At 43.6% G+C, this 16,867-nt stretch overlaps 1 protein-coding gene across 4 annotated transcripts in view; it reads right to left on the bottom strand.

Moving 5' to 3' along the window:
- The window catches only part of Vwa3b (von Willebrand factor A domain containing 3B), a 176,867-nt gene that overhangs the window by 70,134 nt on the left and 89,866 nt on the right, over positions 1-16,867 (bottom strand). For all 4 annotated transcript variants that reach the window (XM_078028505.1, XM_040270772.2, XM_078028506.1 and 1 more), the window contains exons 13-16: positions 10,424-10,522; positions 7,861-8,043; positions 5,371-5,498; positions 2,513-2,664 (exon numbers count right to left, since the gene is read on the bottom strand). In XM_078028505.1, coding sequence (XP_077884631.1) covers positions 2,513-2,664; positions 5,371-5,498; positions 7,861-8,043; positions 10,424-10,522 — 562 coding nt within the window. The remainder of the gene's footprint in view (positions 1-2,512; positions 2,665-5,370; positions 5,499-7,860; positions 8,044-10,423; positions 10,523-16,867) is intronic.

The raw sequence follows: 16,867 nt of genomic DNA, 5'->3' as shown, positions 1-16,867 counted from the left end.
CTTCAGCAATTTTGATTCAAAAATCCTCAACAAAACTTTAGCTCACAAAACCTAGCTACATACCAAAAGAATGGCACACCAAGACAAAGCAGAAAATATTCAAGATATCCAAGGCTGCCTCATCATTTGAAAGGGACATAATGGAATCTGCCATATCAATAGACAAAAGAAGAAAAATCACGTATTGATATAGAAAAGGCATTTGCCAAAATCCAGCATCCATTGTTGATAAAAACTTTCAGAAAGCTAGGAATATGGAGAACATTCTCAACTTGAAGCAATATGTGCAACCACATATAGCTAAAATCAGAATGGGAAAAGACTAAATTCCTTCTTCCTAAGATGGGATAAAAGGCAAGGATGGCCACTCTTATTTCAATATGGTACTGGAAGTTCTAGCTATTGCAGCAAGGCAAGAAGAAGAAATAAAGTTAGAAAGATTGGAAAGGAGAAGATAAAACTCTATTTGCAGGTAACATTTTGCCTGTAGAGACAATAGAACTTCTAGGACTATTGAGTTCCACAGGGTTGAAGATCCACATAAAACCCCACTATATTAGGGATATAATGCAGCTGGTAGAGTGCTTGCCTTGCATGCACAAGGCCCTGGGTTCACTCCCCAGCACCAAAAAAAAAAAAAAAGAAATCACCTGCATTTTTTTTACATAACCTACATGCTGAAAGTTACAACATGCTATTGCAAGACATCAAAAAAAGACTAACGGAAGAGACATACCATGTTCATGGGCTGGAGCAACTGGCATTATAAATGACAGTTCTCCCCAAATGGATCTGTAGGTTTAATGCTACTCAGAAGACATCCCAGGAAGATCTTTTTTATAAACATAGACAAACATGTTCTGAAATTTACACATACATATCAGGTCCTAGAAAAGCTACAATGATTTTGAAGAATTAGGTTGAAAGCATCACTGGACCTGGTTTTAAAACTTACCATGTAAACACATGGATCAAGACTATGTGGTATTGGCAGAGAAACAGACACTAGATCAATTGAGTAGAATACAGAAATTAGATTTAACTCACACAAACATACCCAAAGGTGTTTGTCAAAGGTTCAGATGAATTAATTGAAGTACCGCCTTTTCAGTAAATACTTCTAAAGCAATAACTATAGGCCAAAAAGGAAAAGAAATTTGGCCTAAAACTCAAATGAATCATGGACTTACAGGTAAAACATAAAACTATAACATTTCTGGGGGAAAAAAACCACATAAACTAAAATCTTCAAGAATTAACATTTGTTTTTAGATTTGACCCCAAAAGTAGGATCTGTGAATGGAAAAACTGATAAACTGGACTCATTGAAATTAAAAGTTTTTGCTTGGCAAAAGACCTTGTTAAGGGGATGAAAAGACAAGATACAGATAGCGAAAAAATATCCTGACGATATGAAGACCTCTTCTAATCAGCAGGAAAGACAAACCACTCATTTAGAAAATGGGCAAAACACAGGCACACACTAATGATGATCCACAGAGAGCAAATAAGCCCAGGAAGAGAGGATCAACATCATTTGCAATTAGGGGGATGCAGCCACTATCAGAAGGGCTAAGATAGAAAATAGTGACAGCTCGTGCCGATGAACTCATTCATTGTGCCCAACGGTACAGTCAATCTGGAAAACAGTTTGGCAATATCCTTAACAATGAAACGTTTGATTACCCCATGATCTGGCAAATCACACCCTTGGACATTTTATTCCAAATACCAACATGTATGTTACATAAAACTTGTGATGAATGTTCAGAAACTGCTTTATTGGTAACAGTCAGAAGTTGAAAATGGCTTGGATGTTCTTCAACAGATAAATGCTGAAGACGCTCCAACTGTGGTACGTACATCCATTTCTCAGAATAATACTCAGCGATGAAGAAGAATGAACCACTGACACAGGCAGAAACTTGGGTGAGTTTCCAAGGAAGTACTGAGTGACAAAAGCCGGTCCCAAAAGGTCACACCACGATATTTTTTAAAATGCCAACATTTTAGAAATAGAGACCTACTGGTTGCCAATTTAAGAAAGGATACACAAGGCAGGTGATATGGTTATAAAAGGGCAATAGGAAGGATTCCTCTGGTGATGAAATTCTTCTTAAACACAGATGGTCGCACACACCCCAGAAAAATAGAAATAAAACTGGGAAAACCTATGATTTGTGAATTATATCAAAGTCAGGATCCTGGCTTATTATTTCGAAAGACATTACCGTGGGCGGAAGCAGGGTTGAGGGTAGTTCTAGGGGATCATGAAAATATATAATCATCTCAATAAGAATTGTAATTGAAAAACCCCGTGAGGGTTGAGAGGGCTGAGGCTACCTCAGTGCAAAAGCACAAGGTCGGGGGCTCAATCACCAATACCACCCAAACAATAAAACCCCACAGGTTAGGGTTTGGAAAGAAATTCCCTGTGTGCTGGGTTCTAGTCTATGTTCTTGTATTGAAGGGAAACCAGCAAAGAGAAAGAAGCCATTGTGTTCACTGATACCTGCATGGAGGCCTTTCTTCTGCTGCTGACTTGAGAGGTCCCGGGGTACTTTCAATATATTGAAGGGTAAGATTTGTGTTGATTCAACATCAGATTGAGCTTTAGCACATTTTTCTGGGGTTGCAACCATAGAAGAGATTTCCTTTTGATGCCTGTTTGTATTTAGATAAAACACAGACGAAGAGAGAAAAAGAAAAAATAAATAAATAAAAAGAAAATTTCCACCAAGAAGGAAGACTTAAATAAATGCATTCGTGTTGAATACTGCAAATTTAAAGAAAGGGGCCCTCCATTATTGGAATTAAAAATAGCCATCTACCCTCTGCCCCTGCAGAAGAGGAAACAGGGGTCCAGTCCTGGAGTCAGTGGGAACATGTGGCTCCCACCACAGGTCTGTTCCTCACTGGGCGACCCCGTAGAAGTTGCACAGTCTTCTTGAAACTTCTTCACTCTCCTTTTCTGTTCCTCAGGAAATTTCACCTGTGCACCCTCAACAGGGGTTCACTTGATGCTTTGACTATATCCCTTGTGGCTTTAAAATGCACATTTTTTTTCTTTTTCTCAATTTTCTTTTCCCTAACCTCCTCCCTAATCTCATTTTCTCTGAATCACCTCCATAAAAGACTCCTGTTGGTGAATGGGGCAGAATCACAGAGTTTGGGACAAGAGTCCCCGGTGTTTCTTCTTTCAGAGCAAAGCAATCAACCTTCTTTTTCCTTTTTCTCAAAACCATGTACTCCTTAATGGATTGGCACCAGGGTGGGAGGACCAACTAGGTAGGGCTGATACAGGGGCTGACAGAGGGACCTCCTGGTATTTGCATGTCTGATTTACAGAAACCCATTTCTCTAATCACAGGGTCAGGTCGACCAGCAAGCTCTTACAAAAGCCAGAGGAGGCAAACTCCCACCTTGGACCTCCCCATCCCAGGAAGAGATGGCGGCCATCCATTCTGGGGAAGATCTGGAGCCAAGAAAGATCCAGAAATGCTTGACGATTTTCTGACACATTTCTTTCTCTGAAGCTCAGAACACACCAGCCACAGACAGGAAGGTTTCCAGAACATTCTCCCACTCTACCACTTTGAAATGTGCTCCTTCTCCTTCACCAGCCCGCCTCAGACCTCACCAAATGCCCCCACAAAGCACCCACTCCATATCCTGGGATCCTTTGTGTGATGGTCCCCACAGGGTACGTCCCCTGGCGGAAAGATGAAGCGCACCTTCATGTGCGTCCCAGGTCCCCTGAGTTCAACCTGTTCTCAATAGATGTTTGAAAAAGCCTTTGGGGGTGTTAAATATTTTCTTCTGCTGGAAAAACTAGAAAGAGGTAGTTGGGGATTGACCACAGATAAGAGGGCGAAATAACTTTTCCTAAGTTAAGTTAAAAGGAAGTTCGGAAGCCTGGTATCTGCAGGATGAAGGGCTATGGTTAGTACTTCCCATCACGTTAAGCAAGACTGTTTTATCATGTGCTGGACACACTCTGATTTAATCCACCCTGGGGAGGGAACTCAGGCCCAGAAAAATTCTGTGACTTGCCCAAGGTCACCCATCATGTACTAGGGGAATATTAAAATGTTTCTCTGTCCAACTCCAGGACCTGCTCCCGCCAGCCCTTAAAAATAAAGCTAAAATAAACAGACAAAAAATAAATAAAAATAAAAAGGACTTCATCCACCACTCAAATAGCAGACGTAGCCAACTGACCATGTCAACTTTCTAAGAAACAGCTGCTCTTTGTATCCTGAGATCTCAAATTTGATTAAAAAGGGTAAGAATGGATTTAAGGTACAGGCCTGAAAGTACACAGAAGGGAATGTCCATTTAAGAGCAGCTCATTTGTTTGAGTCTTGGTTTTTTTTTTTGTCTAAATTTGCTGAGTTTAGAAGATGTACCTATGTTTTCCTAAATACTTGAAAAATAATACAGTAAAATGCTGGTCTGCTAACAGGAAGACAGTCGATTTTGATGAACAAGAAATTCTGATTTATTTTTTTCTTCAGTTTCTTTCCGTTTTGCTCTTAAATAAAAAGATACCCTCTTGGCAGGGTAGGCTGTGACCCTGGAATGTCTGGTCACAGACCCTTGAATCATCTTAATGAGTTTCTGACACATTTCCTGAGAGTTGGGAATATATCTTTATTTTTATGTGGTATTGAGGATCGAACCCAGCGCCCCACGCATGACAGGTGAGCGCGCTACGGCCTGAGCCACATCCCCAGCCTGGGAATATTTTTGATTTGGGGTTTAACTAAGAATTAGAACTGTATTGTACTATAGGCTGGAAAACAAAACCCTCCCACTCGAGCCTCCAAGTCAAGGATGGGGAACCTAAAGCCAGGCACGTTGGTGCACGCCTGTCATCCCAGCTACTCAGTAGGCTGAGGCAGGAGAATCCCAACTTCAGGCCAGCCCCAGCAATTTAGCGAGACGCTGTGTCAAAGCAAATGAAGAAAGAAAGAAAGAAAGAAAGAGCAACGAGGAATGAGGCCCGCAGTGATGGACAAGTTAGGCCCTCACCAAGAGCCCTCTGAGGGAAGCCCAGGCCGGGGCCGCCTTATCTCCAAGTTAAAGCTCCTTCGTTGTACAGCACCTTTCAGTCCTGACAATGCTTGGGTTAGGGGACCTGTCCGCACTTGGTAGAGCATGAAAGTGGCTTTCTCAAGACCATGGATTGCTATTAAATTATTCTCTCTGCTAAAAAAAAAAAAAAAATCCTAATTCATCTATACTATGTGATTCTTACACTAAAATAAATCTCCTGAAGCATTTTAGAGAGGGAAGTCAAGGAGAGCGAGGATAGTGTCTGCGAGGACCCCCCCGGGCAGGGGTCAGCGGGGGGTCCCGTGAACTCACTTGCTTTCTTCCTTCTCTCCGTGGTACCACCAGTCCATGATCAAGGACTTGGAATAAAGGCTTTGCACCTTCTCCAGGTCGCTGTAGCCCTGCTCCATCTCCTGAACCAAAAGAATCACATCTTCATTCTGTTGCAACGAGAGGTGAGGACATTGTGAGGCTGCATCAGAGTTCCCATCTCAAACATCTCTAGCAGAAAATGGACTGCGTCGGGAAAAGAAGAACCCGAAGACTTCCACGGGATTCTTATACTGTCTTATCCATTTCTAACCCACTTATGGACAGGTATTGCACACATAATAAACTGGACATAAATGAAGGGTACGGCTTCAAGTTTCAAAATTCACACCCCTGAGATCATTATGATGATCAAGAGAAGGAATGTATCTGCCACCCCCACCAAATTCTCTCCTACTCCATGACAAATCTGCCCTCCTGCCTACACCTACAACCCCTCTTCCCAATTCTTGAGAAACTTCTCATGGATATTGTGCTATGATATGTTAATTTCAATTTTCTAGAATTCTATATAAACGGAATCCTGCTGCACATGCTCTTTTCTTGTGTGGCTTCCTTCACTTGGATAATCATTTTGAGGTTCGCCCATGCTGCAGCATGGATCAAGAGCACATTCATCTTGTTGCTGAGGATGATTCCATGGTATGCTAAGTATCAACATTTATCCATTTGCCTGCTGATGCACAGGTGAGCTATTTCCAGGGCTGGGCTACTGTCAATAAAACTCTAAATTTTCGTGTGCAAGCCTGTGTATGGACATCTGCTTCCATTTCTCACGGTGGGAAGTAGAATTGTTGGATCGTACAGATGCTGATGTCAAACTTCTAAAGAAACTATCAAAGTATCCCAATATGGCTGTTCCGTTTATGTTCCCATCAGTAACGCGTGAGGGTCCCATTTCCTCCATGTCCTTGAAGATGCAAGGTAGAGTCAGCCATTCTCATTTAGCATCCTGCATGGGTGTGACAGTATCCGACCCCACCAGCAGTGTGTTGATCCTTCTAGTTTCTCCTCACCCTTCCCAGCACTCGGTTTTCTCACAGTCTTTGATTTTTTGCCATTCTGAAGGGTGTGCAGGGATGTCTCATGGTGATCCAGTTTGCATTTCCTCCAAGGCTAATGATTCTGAACCCCTTTCATGAGCTTATCTGACACCATGATCCTCCTCTATGACGTGTGTGCACGTGTTTTGCCTGTTTTCTGATGGGATGTTTTGCTTTTTACTGTTGAGTGCTGAGAGCTCTTCACACTCTTTGTTCAATATGTCATTTGCAGAGACCTTCTCCAAGTCTGCAGCCCACCTTTCACCCCAGGGCATACAATAATTCAAGAAGCACACTCCTATAGAGAAGAGCATTCTTTTTTAAAACTTTTTTTAGTTATTGATGGACCTTTATCATATTTATATGCAGTGCTGAAAATCGAACCCAGTGCCTCACACGTGCCAGGCAGGCGCTCTACCACTGAGCTTCTAGAAGGGCATTCTTAAAGTACATACCCTCTGGCCAAGATTGGAGGATTGGCAAATAGAATCGTACTTAGTCTCCCCTGATAACCCCTGAGAACTTCTTGCTTTTTCCGATGGTCACATGGTCACATAGTCTGAGAAGTCAGGAGACAACTACCCTACATTGGGAATTTTTGAAAGTATCACAAATATGGGTAGATAGCAATGGTTAACAGACCTCGCACATGAGCCCCAGGGACCCTTGAACGTAATGCAGATCCCTAAAGTTTGACAAAATGTTGATGGTTGTGAAATTTGAGTGATGGTCTCCTTGGGGTCCTTGCACGTTGAGACTTTTGAAACTTTCCATAACAAAAAGTTTAGAAGAAAACACATTGCCCTAAGATTCCCGGGCCTCTGTGCCCACAGCCTGATGGAGTTTGTGCCCCAGTTCAGGTGGTCCTTGGGGACTGAACCCAGGGACATTCTACCACTGATCTCCATCCCCAGCCCCAGCGCCAGACGAACTGGGAGATCTGGTTGCAGAACGGACACCCAGTGACGGGAAGGACTTTGAACCAATGGCTCTTCCTCCACTCTCCATGGGGAGACTTAACCAGAGCATATGGGAAGCTGGGAATGACTTTTTAGAAGCCACTCTGAGAATCCAAGGGACGCACTCTGGAATCCTGGTGGCCAGGATATTCCATGGGTTTCCACAGTACTTTAAGCCATGTAAGGCATGGTGCCCCCCCCCCCCCCCGCCACTTTTTGAGACAGGGTCTCATTAAGTTTCTTAGAGACTCACTCAGCCTCCTGAGCCGTTGGGATGACAGGCCTGCACCACCACATTCAGCCCTGGGGCCACTTCTGGGGAATGCTGGTATACTTGTTGACCAGTTTGTTTGCTTGACTTGGTTTTCTCTGTGGCTACTGTTTTTCACTAAGGTGCTGACTGCCCCTGCACCTCCACTGGTCGTGTTAAAATAAATGGACACTCTGCGCTTAGCCCATCAAGCTCTTACCTGAAGAGCCTCCTGAGGCATGGGATCCTTGCCACCAAATTTATAAGAATGAAACTCTCCTCCCGTCAGAGAAGCAAGCTCTTGCAGAAATTCATTGGCCGTCTTGTCGTTGTAATTGAAGGAAATGGTGTAAATAGGAATTTTCTGGAAAACTTTGACGTGTTCTATCACCATCTCGGGTGGCTGAAATAGAAACGAGAGGGAGAGAAAGGAAGACAAAGATGTGGGAGAACCCTTGCTGTTTGCCATAGAAAAATACCGAAACAGTGGTTCCTCACATAGGGATACGGGGCTTTTTGTAGATGTGTCATTTCAACTCAATGAAGGGACACCGCCAGACGGTGACAGCATGAAGAGCAACCCGGCGGGGCCCTGGTCTTCCCAGGTCTCACACGTCAATGGGAAGAAGCAGCACAGAGAAAGATTTGCTTAGCCAAGTCGCTCGACTCGAAGCGCTCCTAAGCTCAGGGTCCCTGTGAAGGTGCAGAATCGCGTGGAGAATGCGCTAGCGTCTGTTTTATTTGAAGACAGAATCTCCATGTCGATACATCTCTGCCTGCATGACATAACTGGTGGCTTCCGTTGCCCCCTAGCTGGCGTGTGGGGGGAGGGGGAGAACTTCCCCATATGCCCTTTGTACCTTTGGGATTCGGGCCACGTGAATGTGTGACTATTCAAAAACTGAGTAACAAAATGGATCCTTAAGCCCATAAAACAGAATGTGATACAGTCTTCGAGAAGGAGGCCTCTGAAGAATTCCTCGTGACTTGGAAGGCGTGTTTTGACCATTAGATGAAAACAAAGCAGAACACAGAATTCAATCACGAGTGATTTCAATCGACTTCTTTTATGCTTATCCATATTTTCCAAGTCTCATCTAATGCAGACCTTAAGAAAATAAGTTTACTAAAAAGAAGACGACGCCCTGTCTAGATGACCCTTCAATCGGGACGCCTAGCCAACATCTTTCCCAAATCAGATCCAGCCTCGTGTTTCCAGAACTCAGTATCCCAGCACTCCACGCGCAGAACACCAGCACCGGCAAACCTCCTGCTCCCTGAAATTTAAAGGTCGATCCTTAATCACATAATGGGGGAAGCTGGAAATGGGTCGCCTCGATGCCTTTCTGCCCTGCGCCCACCTTCTCCTCACTCCATTCCTGCTCCTAAACCAGTCACATGTCTTGTGGCTGCCATCTGACCTCAGGAGAGGGTCCCCACCTCCCTGTTCCTGCTGCTGCTGCCCACCGCTGGGCGTTCCTAGCCCTTGCCAAGGTGCAGGCAGGAGGCAGAGCAGAGCCAGCCTTTCCCTGGCACTGCTGGGCATGCTTCTAAAGCCTGGATGGACCAGGTTCTCCCTGAGAAATGCCCACCCTTTTAACAGGGCACGCAGGAACCTTCACACCTCCCTAACCCCACTTTCTCACCTCAGCCCTGCCTCAGCCTGTTTCTCTGACCCAGCCTCCACCCCAGGTCCACACCTCTGTCCTTCCTGCTCAGGTCACCATTCATCTCCTCTGATCAGAACATTCCTTCTCCTCCTCCCAGACTCAGCTGCAGTGTGGTCTCCCCGGTGGGCCCTGCCCTGGTCTCTCCATCTCCTACGGCTCTCATCCTTCCCGGGGCCTTGGCCTCGGGCGGGCAGCCCGGCTCCCCGGACTGTATCAGAGTTAACCGTCTAGGCACGTCCAGCTCGTCCCCCTGAGGACAGACGCCCCTCGGGCAGGATGAGCTATGGTTCACCTGCGTAGCCTCTAACCCTGGTATCCCACGGGGAATGTCAGAGAGAGGCAAGAATCTGCTTCCCAATCGAAAACACAGCGAAGTTGATGGGAAAACCACTCAAAATAAAATGTCCCTTTACATGCTGCCTCTCTGCCGTACAGCCCATGCGGAGGGGGGAGAATTCCAACTGCTTTACTCCATGAACCATCCGACACAGGATATTCTCGGATCTTTGCCTAGCAGTCTGCCTATGTAAACATCTGTCGAGGACGGAAACCAGTTGATAGTAATTCACTCCAGTGGGTGATCTACACTGTGCTGGCCTGGAAATCCCTGTGTTTATTTAAGGGCCGCAACCCTCGTCGTCTTTCATTCACAAAGCTCAAGAGAAGCTGAACAGGCTTCTCCAGAACCTTTCAAATATTTCCCAGTCGGGCTAAACAAAACAAAGAACATTTCACTGGAAAGGCATGCTTTGTTTAAATGAGGACTGTGCTAAAATTAGGGGCGAAGCCAAGGATGTTGTGCAGTGACATGTTTAGATGGAGTCCTCAAAGGTGTGTGTTGGGGGGAGACTCTCCTCACTCTCAGTTTGTAGTAAAGTGTAACCCGACGCCAACAGAAGGCGGATGCCTCCCCTCCCGGGGTTGGTGTGTGTGTCACAGGGCTCCTCAGAGCTGAGGCAGACAAAGGAATTCCCCAGTGCGGCTTCTCACCTGGTTCTGGGTCCCTAAGCCACCTCTCAACCACTTCTTTAAAGTCATCAAAAAAGGTCCCCCAAACCCATTCTCAGCATTCACTGTCAGTGTGCTGGGGGTCCCAACTTCAAAAATAAGAACCTGATCAGGTCTGCCGTCCGTCAGGAGGTAGATCACTTGTGTTTCTCGATCAGCAAAAGCAATCCGTAGGGCATCCAGGGTGTTGGTGGAGCTTCCAACCTGTGGGGAAGAAGAGGTACCCAGAGATCTCACAAATGAGAGGTATTTATTTTCTGCTTCCAAAAATAATCAGTGGCAGAGCACTTGCCTAGCACCGGGTTATATCCACAGCACTTGAGGCACCGGGTTATACCCGCAGCACCGCATAAAGATAAATAAAATAAAGGTACTGTGTCCTCCTGCAACTAAAAAAATTAATAATAATCATAATTTAAGTCCAATGATTTCAAGACACCAGATCCCTGGGTGTGTCACCAAAGTCTCTTTCTAGGCAGTACAAGAACTGTTAGCAGCCAGGACTGTGGGTTTCCTGTCTTGATGACAGAAATCTTAATGCAATTTTATCTTTGGGTTTCTTCGTGGGACGCTAACTCAGTTACATCTCATCCAGCTGTCAAAAGAGCTTAAACACACAGCCCAGATGCACCCTGGTAGGGATTGTGTTTCTTTCAAACCCAGATTTACTCACGATACCCAACATTTGGCAAACACGAGCATAATATCATTAGCAATCTAACAATAGCACAGGGATATATCTAATAGGTTCTAGCGACTACAGAAGTTCACATGCACATTAGGTCTTACAAAAGCGCATGGTATTGAGTGGGGGACTAAATGCTGTTTTATATATCATAGACATAAACATACAAATACAGTTGGCACAAATCTATGGATTCTATACGCATGGAGTCAACCAACTATGGATTGGAAATCTTTGAGGAAAAATTTGCATCTGTGCTGAACATGTACAGACTTTTTTCTTCTAATTATTTCCTAAACAATACAGTTGAACAACTATTTATGTAGCATTTACATTGTAGTAGGTGTTATAAATAATCTAAAGGTTATTTAAAGCACACAGGTGGATATGTGCATAAGCAAATACGATTGCATCTGCAGATTTTGGTATCCTGGGGGATTCTAGAGCCAATCCTCCAGGGCTATTAAGGGATGATTGTTCCAGTCAGAATCAGAATCAAAGGGAATAAGTTATGGCTTATTCTCTCTCCTACACATTATATCAATCATAACACCATCCACAACTCTTCATATTAAAAAGGTAAAATTATACACATGATATATGTTAAGAGAGATGAATGATATTTAACTTATATTAAACAATTATAAATTAGAAAATCTTTTGAATGCTTCATCAATATAGAAAAAGATGGACTTTCAGACAAATTTAAATTCGCTGGAATGCACTTTCCTTTTTTTTTTTTTTTTTTATTATACTGGAGATTGAACCCAGGGTTACTTAACCACAGAGCCATATCCCCAGCCCTATTTTGGATTTTGTTTAGAGATGGGATCTCACTGAGTTGCTTAGTAGCTCGCCACTGCTGAGGCTGGCTTTGAACTCGTGATCCTCCTGCCTCCACCTCCCGAGCCACTGGGATGACAGGCATGTGCCACGGCGCCCAGCTGGAATGCACTCTACTTAATATGCAAAAATAATACTAAGAGACTATTAGTAAGAAATACAGGACTTGGAGGTTCCTAACTGTTTCCTTAAGCCTGTCCACTCCTCTCCGGCTCAGGGTATCAGTCCAGCTTTAATTATAAGCAAGAAAACTAATTGTGGTTGACCCAAGAAGAAAGGAATTTATGGAAAGGGCATGGGATGGCTCACAGCCTTACCCAACTGGCAGGAGAACGTGGTTTAGGACCTCACACTGGGAGCAAGGCCTCTGATCCTGCCACAGACCTGTCTGTTGGGACCCCGCTGCAGCTCTGCTGCCAAGCACCAGATGATACGCCTTGCCTCGCCAACTTTGGACTTGCTGGCTCTGAGCTGGACCAGCAGCCTGCTGTCCCTGTCACCCAAGGAGCTACATCAGACTGCACTTGCCATCACTGCCATGGAGTCCCTGCTGGCACCATCTGGAATCGCTGACTTGCAACTCAGAGCCCATGAGGCTTTTCTGCCTGGTGGGGCCTGGTTCATGCAACGCTCTCTCCAGCTGATGGGAGGCCAGGACCCCCAACTTCCACAGGTGAACAGGCTCTGCCTCCCATACAGAGATTCAGGATAGGAAGAGAACCAAAACTGATGGCCAAACATGCATCCAAGCCTCTGCCCAAGGTGTCTCCCAAGCCTCACCACAGGCCACAGATCAGACACCAATGGGTCCCTCTGCGCCCTGACCCACCCAGCTGCTCTCACCTCGGTCACCTTCATCTGATTTTACTTCCTTTCTGTGGATATTCAGTAAGCACTGAAGTCCCACCTGCCAAGCATTTTGCTAGGTAGGGGACGTAACTTACGAAGCCAGACCAAACTTTGTATCTGGAGGCGGGGTTGGCAGGCAGTGCAGGAGGCCTAGAAAACCACCAGCAAATACTGGGCAAGAGCTGTCACGGCCCATGCCCAGCACAGGATGCATCTTGCTCTGAGTGGGCAGCTAAAGGCTTCTCAGGGTGGAGATGGCAGGGAAGATAATCAGTAGTGGCTGAGGCTGGGGCTCAGCGGCAGAGCGCTTACCTAGCACGTGCGAGGCTCTGGGTTCCATCCTCAGCACCACATATAAATAAATAAATACATAAAGATATTGTGTCCAACTACAACTAATAATTAAATAAATATTTTTTTAAAAAAGATCAGTAAGCTAGGTAGAAGAGATGATGGGGGTTCCAGACACCTATTTTGCTCAGGATTTGACAAGTAATTTTATTTGCAAAGCTCCTCTGAGGCCGGAATAGTGACAGTGGTGGTGGCAATAGTGACAGTGGTGGTGACAGAGGGGCTGGGACTGTAGCTCAGTGGTAGAGCACTTGCCTTGCATGCGTGAGGGACTGGGTTTGATCCTCAGCACCACATAAAAATAAATAAATAAATAAAGATATTGTACAAATTACAACTAAAAAAATTTTTAAAAAAGAGATAACTCCCAGAGAGCACATGCCAGGTGAGGGACTTGCTTTCCCTCAGGCAGCAACTTCTGCCCCTGCACCCCTGGAGGTCACCCAGAAACAGCAGGCAGCCCAAGTACCTGGCACCCCTGCAGACAGCAGCAAATGGGATTTCAGAGCACAAGATGGCTCCAAAAACCAAATTGTCAATGGAATGAAACTTGCAGATTGAAACCAGAACAAACATGCTAAATCTAAACAGTGAATGCCTACTAAATGAGAAGATTTAAGTGGGATTAGTTTCCTGACATAATTATCAAATTGTCCAGAATACAATTTTTTAAAAATCACTCATCATACCAAGAACCAGAGATACTGCTTTTGAATGAGAAAACTATCTACTGATGAAGCAGAAGAGCCTTGGAGATCTGTGAGTTAATAAAGAAGACATAATCTTTCTACTATGAGAGTTTCAAAAAAAAAAGAATTGAAAGAATGAAAAATTTGAAAATCATTTAAGAAGTAATGACTTTTAAAAAATATCACAAAATTTGGTGAAAGATACAAAAAACACAATTCAAGAAGTTAAGAAAAACTCCAAAGAGAAAAAAAAAGAAAAGAAATCCACACCAGTACATGTTGTATTTAAATTTCTGAAAACTAAAAAGGAGAAAACTCTTAAAACAGCCAAAGGAAAATAGTACCTGTAGCATCTATGAAAGAATATCAGTATCCAATGACAGTCACCTCTTATCTGAAACACATTGTGTTTCAAGGGCTGAAATAAATGAACTGCTAACTATAAATCATGATATAGCTGGTGTAAATATCTTCCCGGGTTGAGAACTATGAGACTCTATTTCTGGAAGACCTGTCCTTAAAGAATGGCTAATGGAAGCTCTTCAAATAGAAAGAAAACATTTAGAGAAGAGAGATTAGACTTTCAGAAAAAGAAAGAAGAACAATGGAATGGGTAAACATAGAAGTAAACCTAGGGGCCAGGGTTGTGGCTCAGTGGTAGAGTGTTTGCTTAGCATGCGTGAGGCACTGGGTTTGATCCTCAGCACCATGTAGAAATAAAATAAAGATACTGTGTCCACCTAAAACTAAAAAATAAATATTTGAAGAAAAAAAGAAGTAAACCTAATAGACAATTCTTAACTTCATGAGTTTTTTAAATCATGTTTCATGACTGAAACAAAAGTTTAGCACCATCTAATATGGTATGTAATATTTATGAAGGAAAGACTTTAATTACATTTTTTAAATAGTGAGAGTAAGGGGACCTAAATGGAAGTAAGGTTTGTGCACTTAAACCAGTAGTTACAAACTACTCAGGACAATCATTACAAGGAAAATCCCTAGAACAATCATTAATGATGCAAAGCGAAGTACTAAAAATAATATAAATAAGTTGCCGCAGTCTTGGCTGGGCACAAGATCACAAGCCACCACACACCTTGTAGATTCAAACAGCAATTCTTTATTCCCCAACTCACACCGGCCTCCACACACATTCTGGGGAAATCCCTTTTCTGCCGCGCATTCACGTCCCAAAATACTTTCTCAATTCCACGAGAACTCAATGGGAACTCAGGCAGCAGAAACGCCCTATACCCAGCAGCAATAACCTTAAACCTCGAACTTCCCTAAAACCCAGATTGTCTTAAACTGGGAATGCCTTAAACCCAAATTATCTTAAACCGGGATACTTCCTAAAACCTGAAGGATACACCTTAAACCTGGGTCCACCCTGGTCCTTGAGCAGGGTCACCTTTCTCAAAGACACATGCAAAGTCACATTTAACATGGGGTATGCTGGCAAGGAAATTTCAATGCATCATTCCTACTTAGCAATGGCCCTCAGCATCTCCCCCCTTCTGATTAATTAAACAACAAGCAATGTGGCTTAAGGACCGTGCCTGGTAGGTTGTCCAATTCAACATATGGTTCTTACCCGTCATGGGAAAAACTGACCTCTAGGCGTCAGCCTCCTGTCTTAGGTTGATACCACTGCAATCAGATCAACCCGTCACTGACATTCAGCCATGCTTGTGGATAGGCCTATGCACCAGTGGGGGGGGGGGTGAGGTTCTTGCCTCACCTCTGTTGGCCCCCAAATTTAGCCTTGGTGCCAGTGGGGGGGTGAGGTTCTTTGCCTCACCTCTGTTGGCCCCAAAATTTTAGACCATCACTAGTAGAAGGGAGGAGGATACAGAAATGCCACAACACCAAGCCAATTGACGGCTTCTTTGGAAAAATTGCATCACTGGTGACACCATCAGCAAAGATATGCCAGCAGTACCACAATTCGCTGCACCAAACAATAGTTCACAATGCATACAACTGATATATAGTCCAGGCAAGTTCTGCAGGCAGTTCAAAGTGGAAGAGTCTATCAATATGTCCATTTCTTCCCAAAGTAAATCGAGTCCTTGATTGAGCATTACTTGTTGAGTTATATTCATTGATGCATCAGTTTATACAGTTTACTGTGATAGCTATCATAGAAGCTGTAGTTTGGTTTTATCTTAGTCTTCACCGGCATTGGGATGGAGATGGGAATTCTGGCAATGATGCTAAAGAGACATTATCCTGAACAGAATTATTAAATATAATGAAAAAGAAAGGTGAAAGTAAACAAACAGATCTGTTAACCACCTTTAAAAACAATCCTTAACAGCTGTTTACCTAATTTAAATTAGTAAACAAACAGATCTGTTAACCACCTTTAAAAACAATCCTTAACAGTTGTTTACCTAATTTAAATTAAACCATTTAAATCACGTGAATAAAAAAAAAATTTGAATCCATATTTTCATGAGCGCTCCTCATATATGAAACATGGACATACACACATACAGACATACAACACAAAACAGAAGTGTGCACACATAACATACAACACATAAGACAATAAAGGCCTTGTAGCTTTACCTAGGTGAAATCTCCATTGCAATGTTTAAAAACTCCACAGTCAAAAAATAAAACTGATCAGAAAAACATTAACCTAGGTTTGTATGAGCTCAAAAAATAAAATAGAACTTTATGATGTGGGAAAAATGCAATAATAAAATAGATATTGAAAAAAGCACCCTGGTTAATCACTGTCACAGATGTAAGAATAGCCAAGCTGGAGCTCTGGATATCAGCTGTTATGTCCCCCTTAGATTCCATCACCAAAACTATAAAAAGGGGAGACAACCGCACTTCCATGGATTCCACCTCTTGGGTTCCCTTATTCCTCCGGGAGAAGTCTTTTCTGTTGTCCTTTAATAAACTTCTAATTTCTACTCTGACTTTGCCTCAGCGTGCTTCTTTGGTGTTATTCTTCAACATTGGAGAAGCAAGGACTCGTCACCGGTCAACAGCGGTAACAATATTTAGAAACCAAGTTGATCATGGTACTTGATGTGCTTGTTGCTACTGGATTGTTTCATTACTTTCAGACCTTCTCAGTGGAAAGAAATCACTGAGGATGGGGGTGGGGAT

This window comes from Ictidomys tridecemlineatus, chromosome 12 (genome assembly GCF_052094955.1).
Source record: "Ictidomys tridecemlineatus isolate mIctTri1 chromosome 12, mIctTri1.hap1, whole genome shotgun sequence".
NCBI classification, from domain to species: domain Eukaryota; kingdom Metazoa; phylum Chordata; class Mammalia; order Rodentia; family Sciuridae; genus Ictidomys; species Ictidomys tridecemlineatus.
This window is presented reverse-complemented; position numbering and strand designations above follow the sequence as displayed.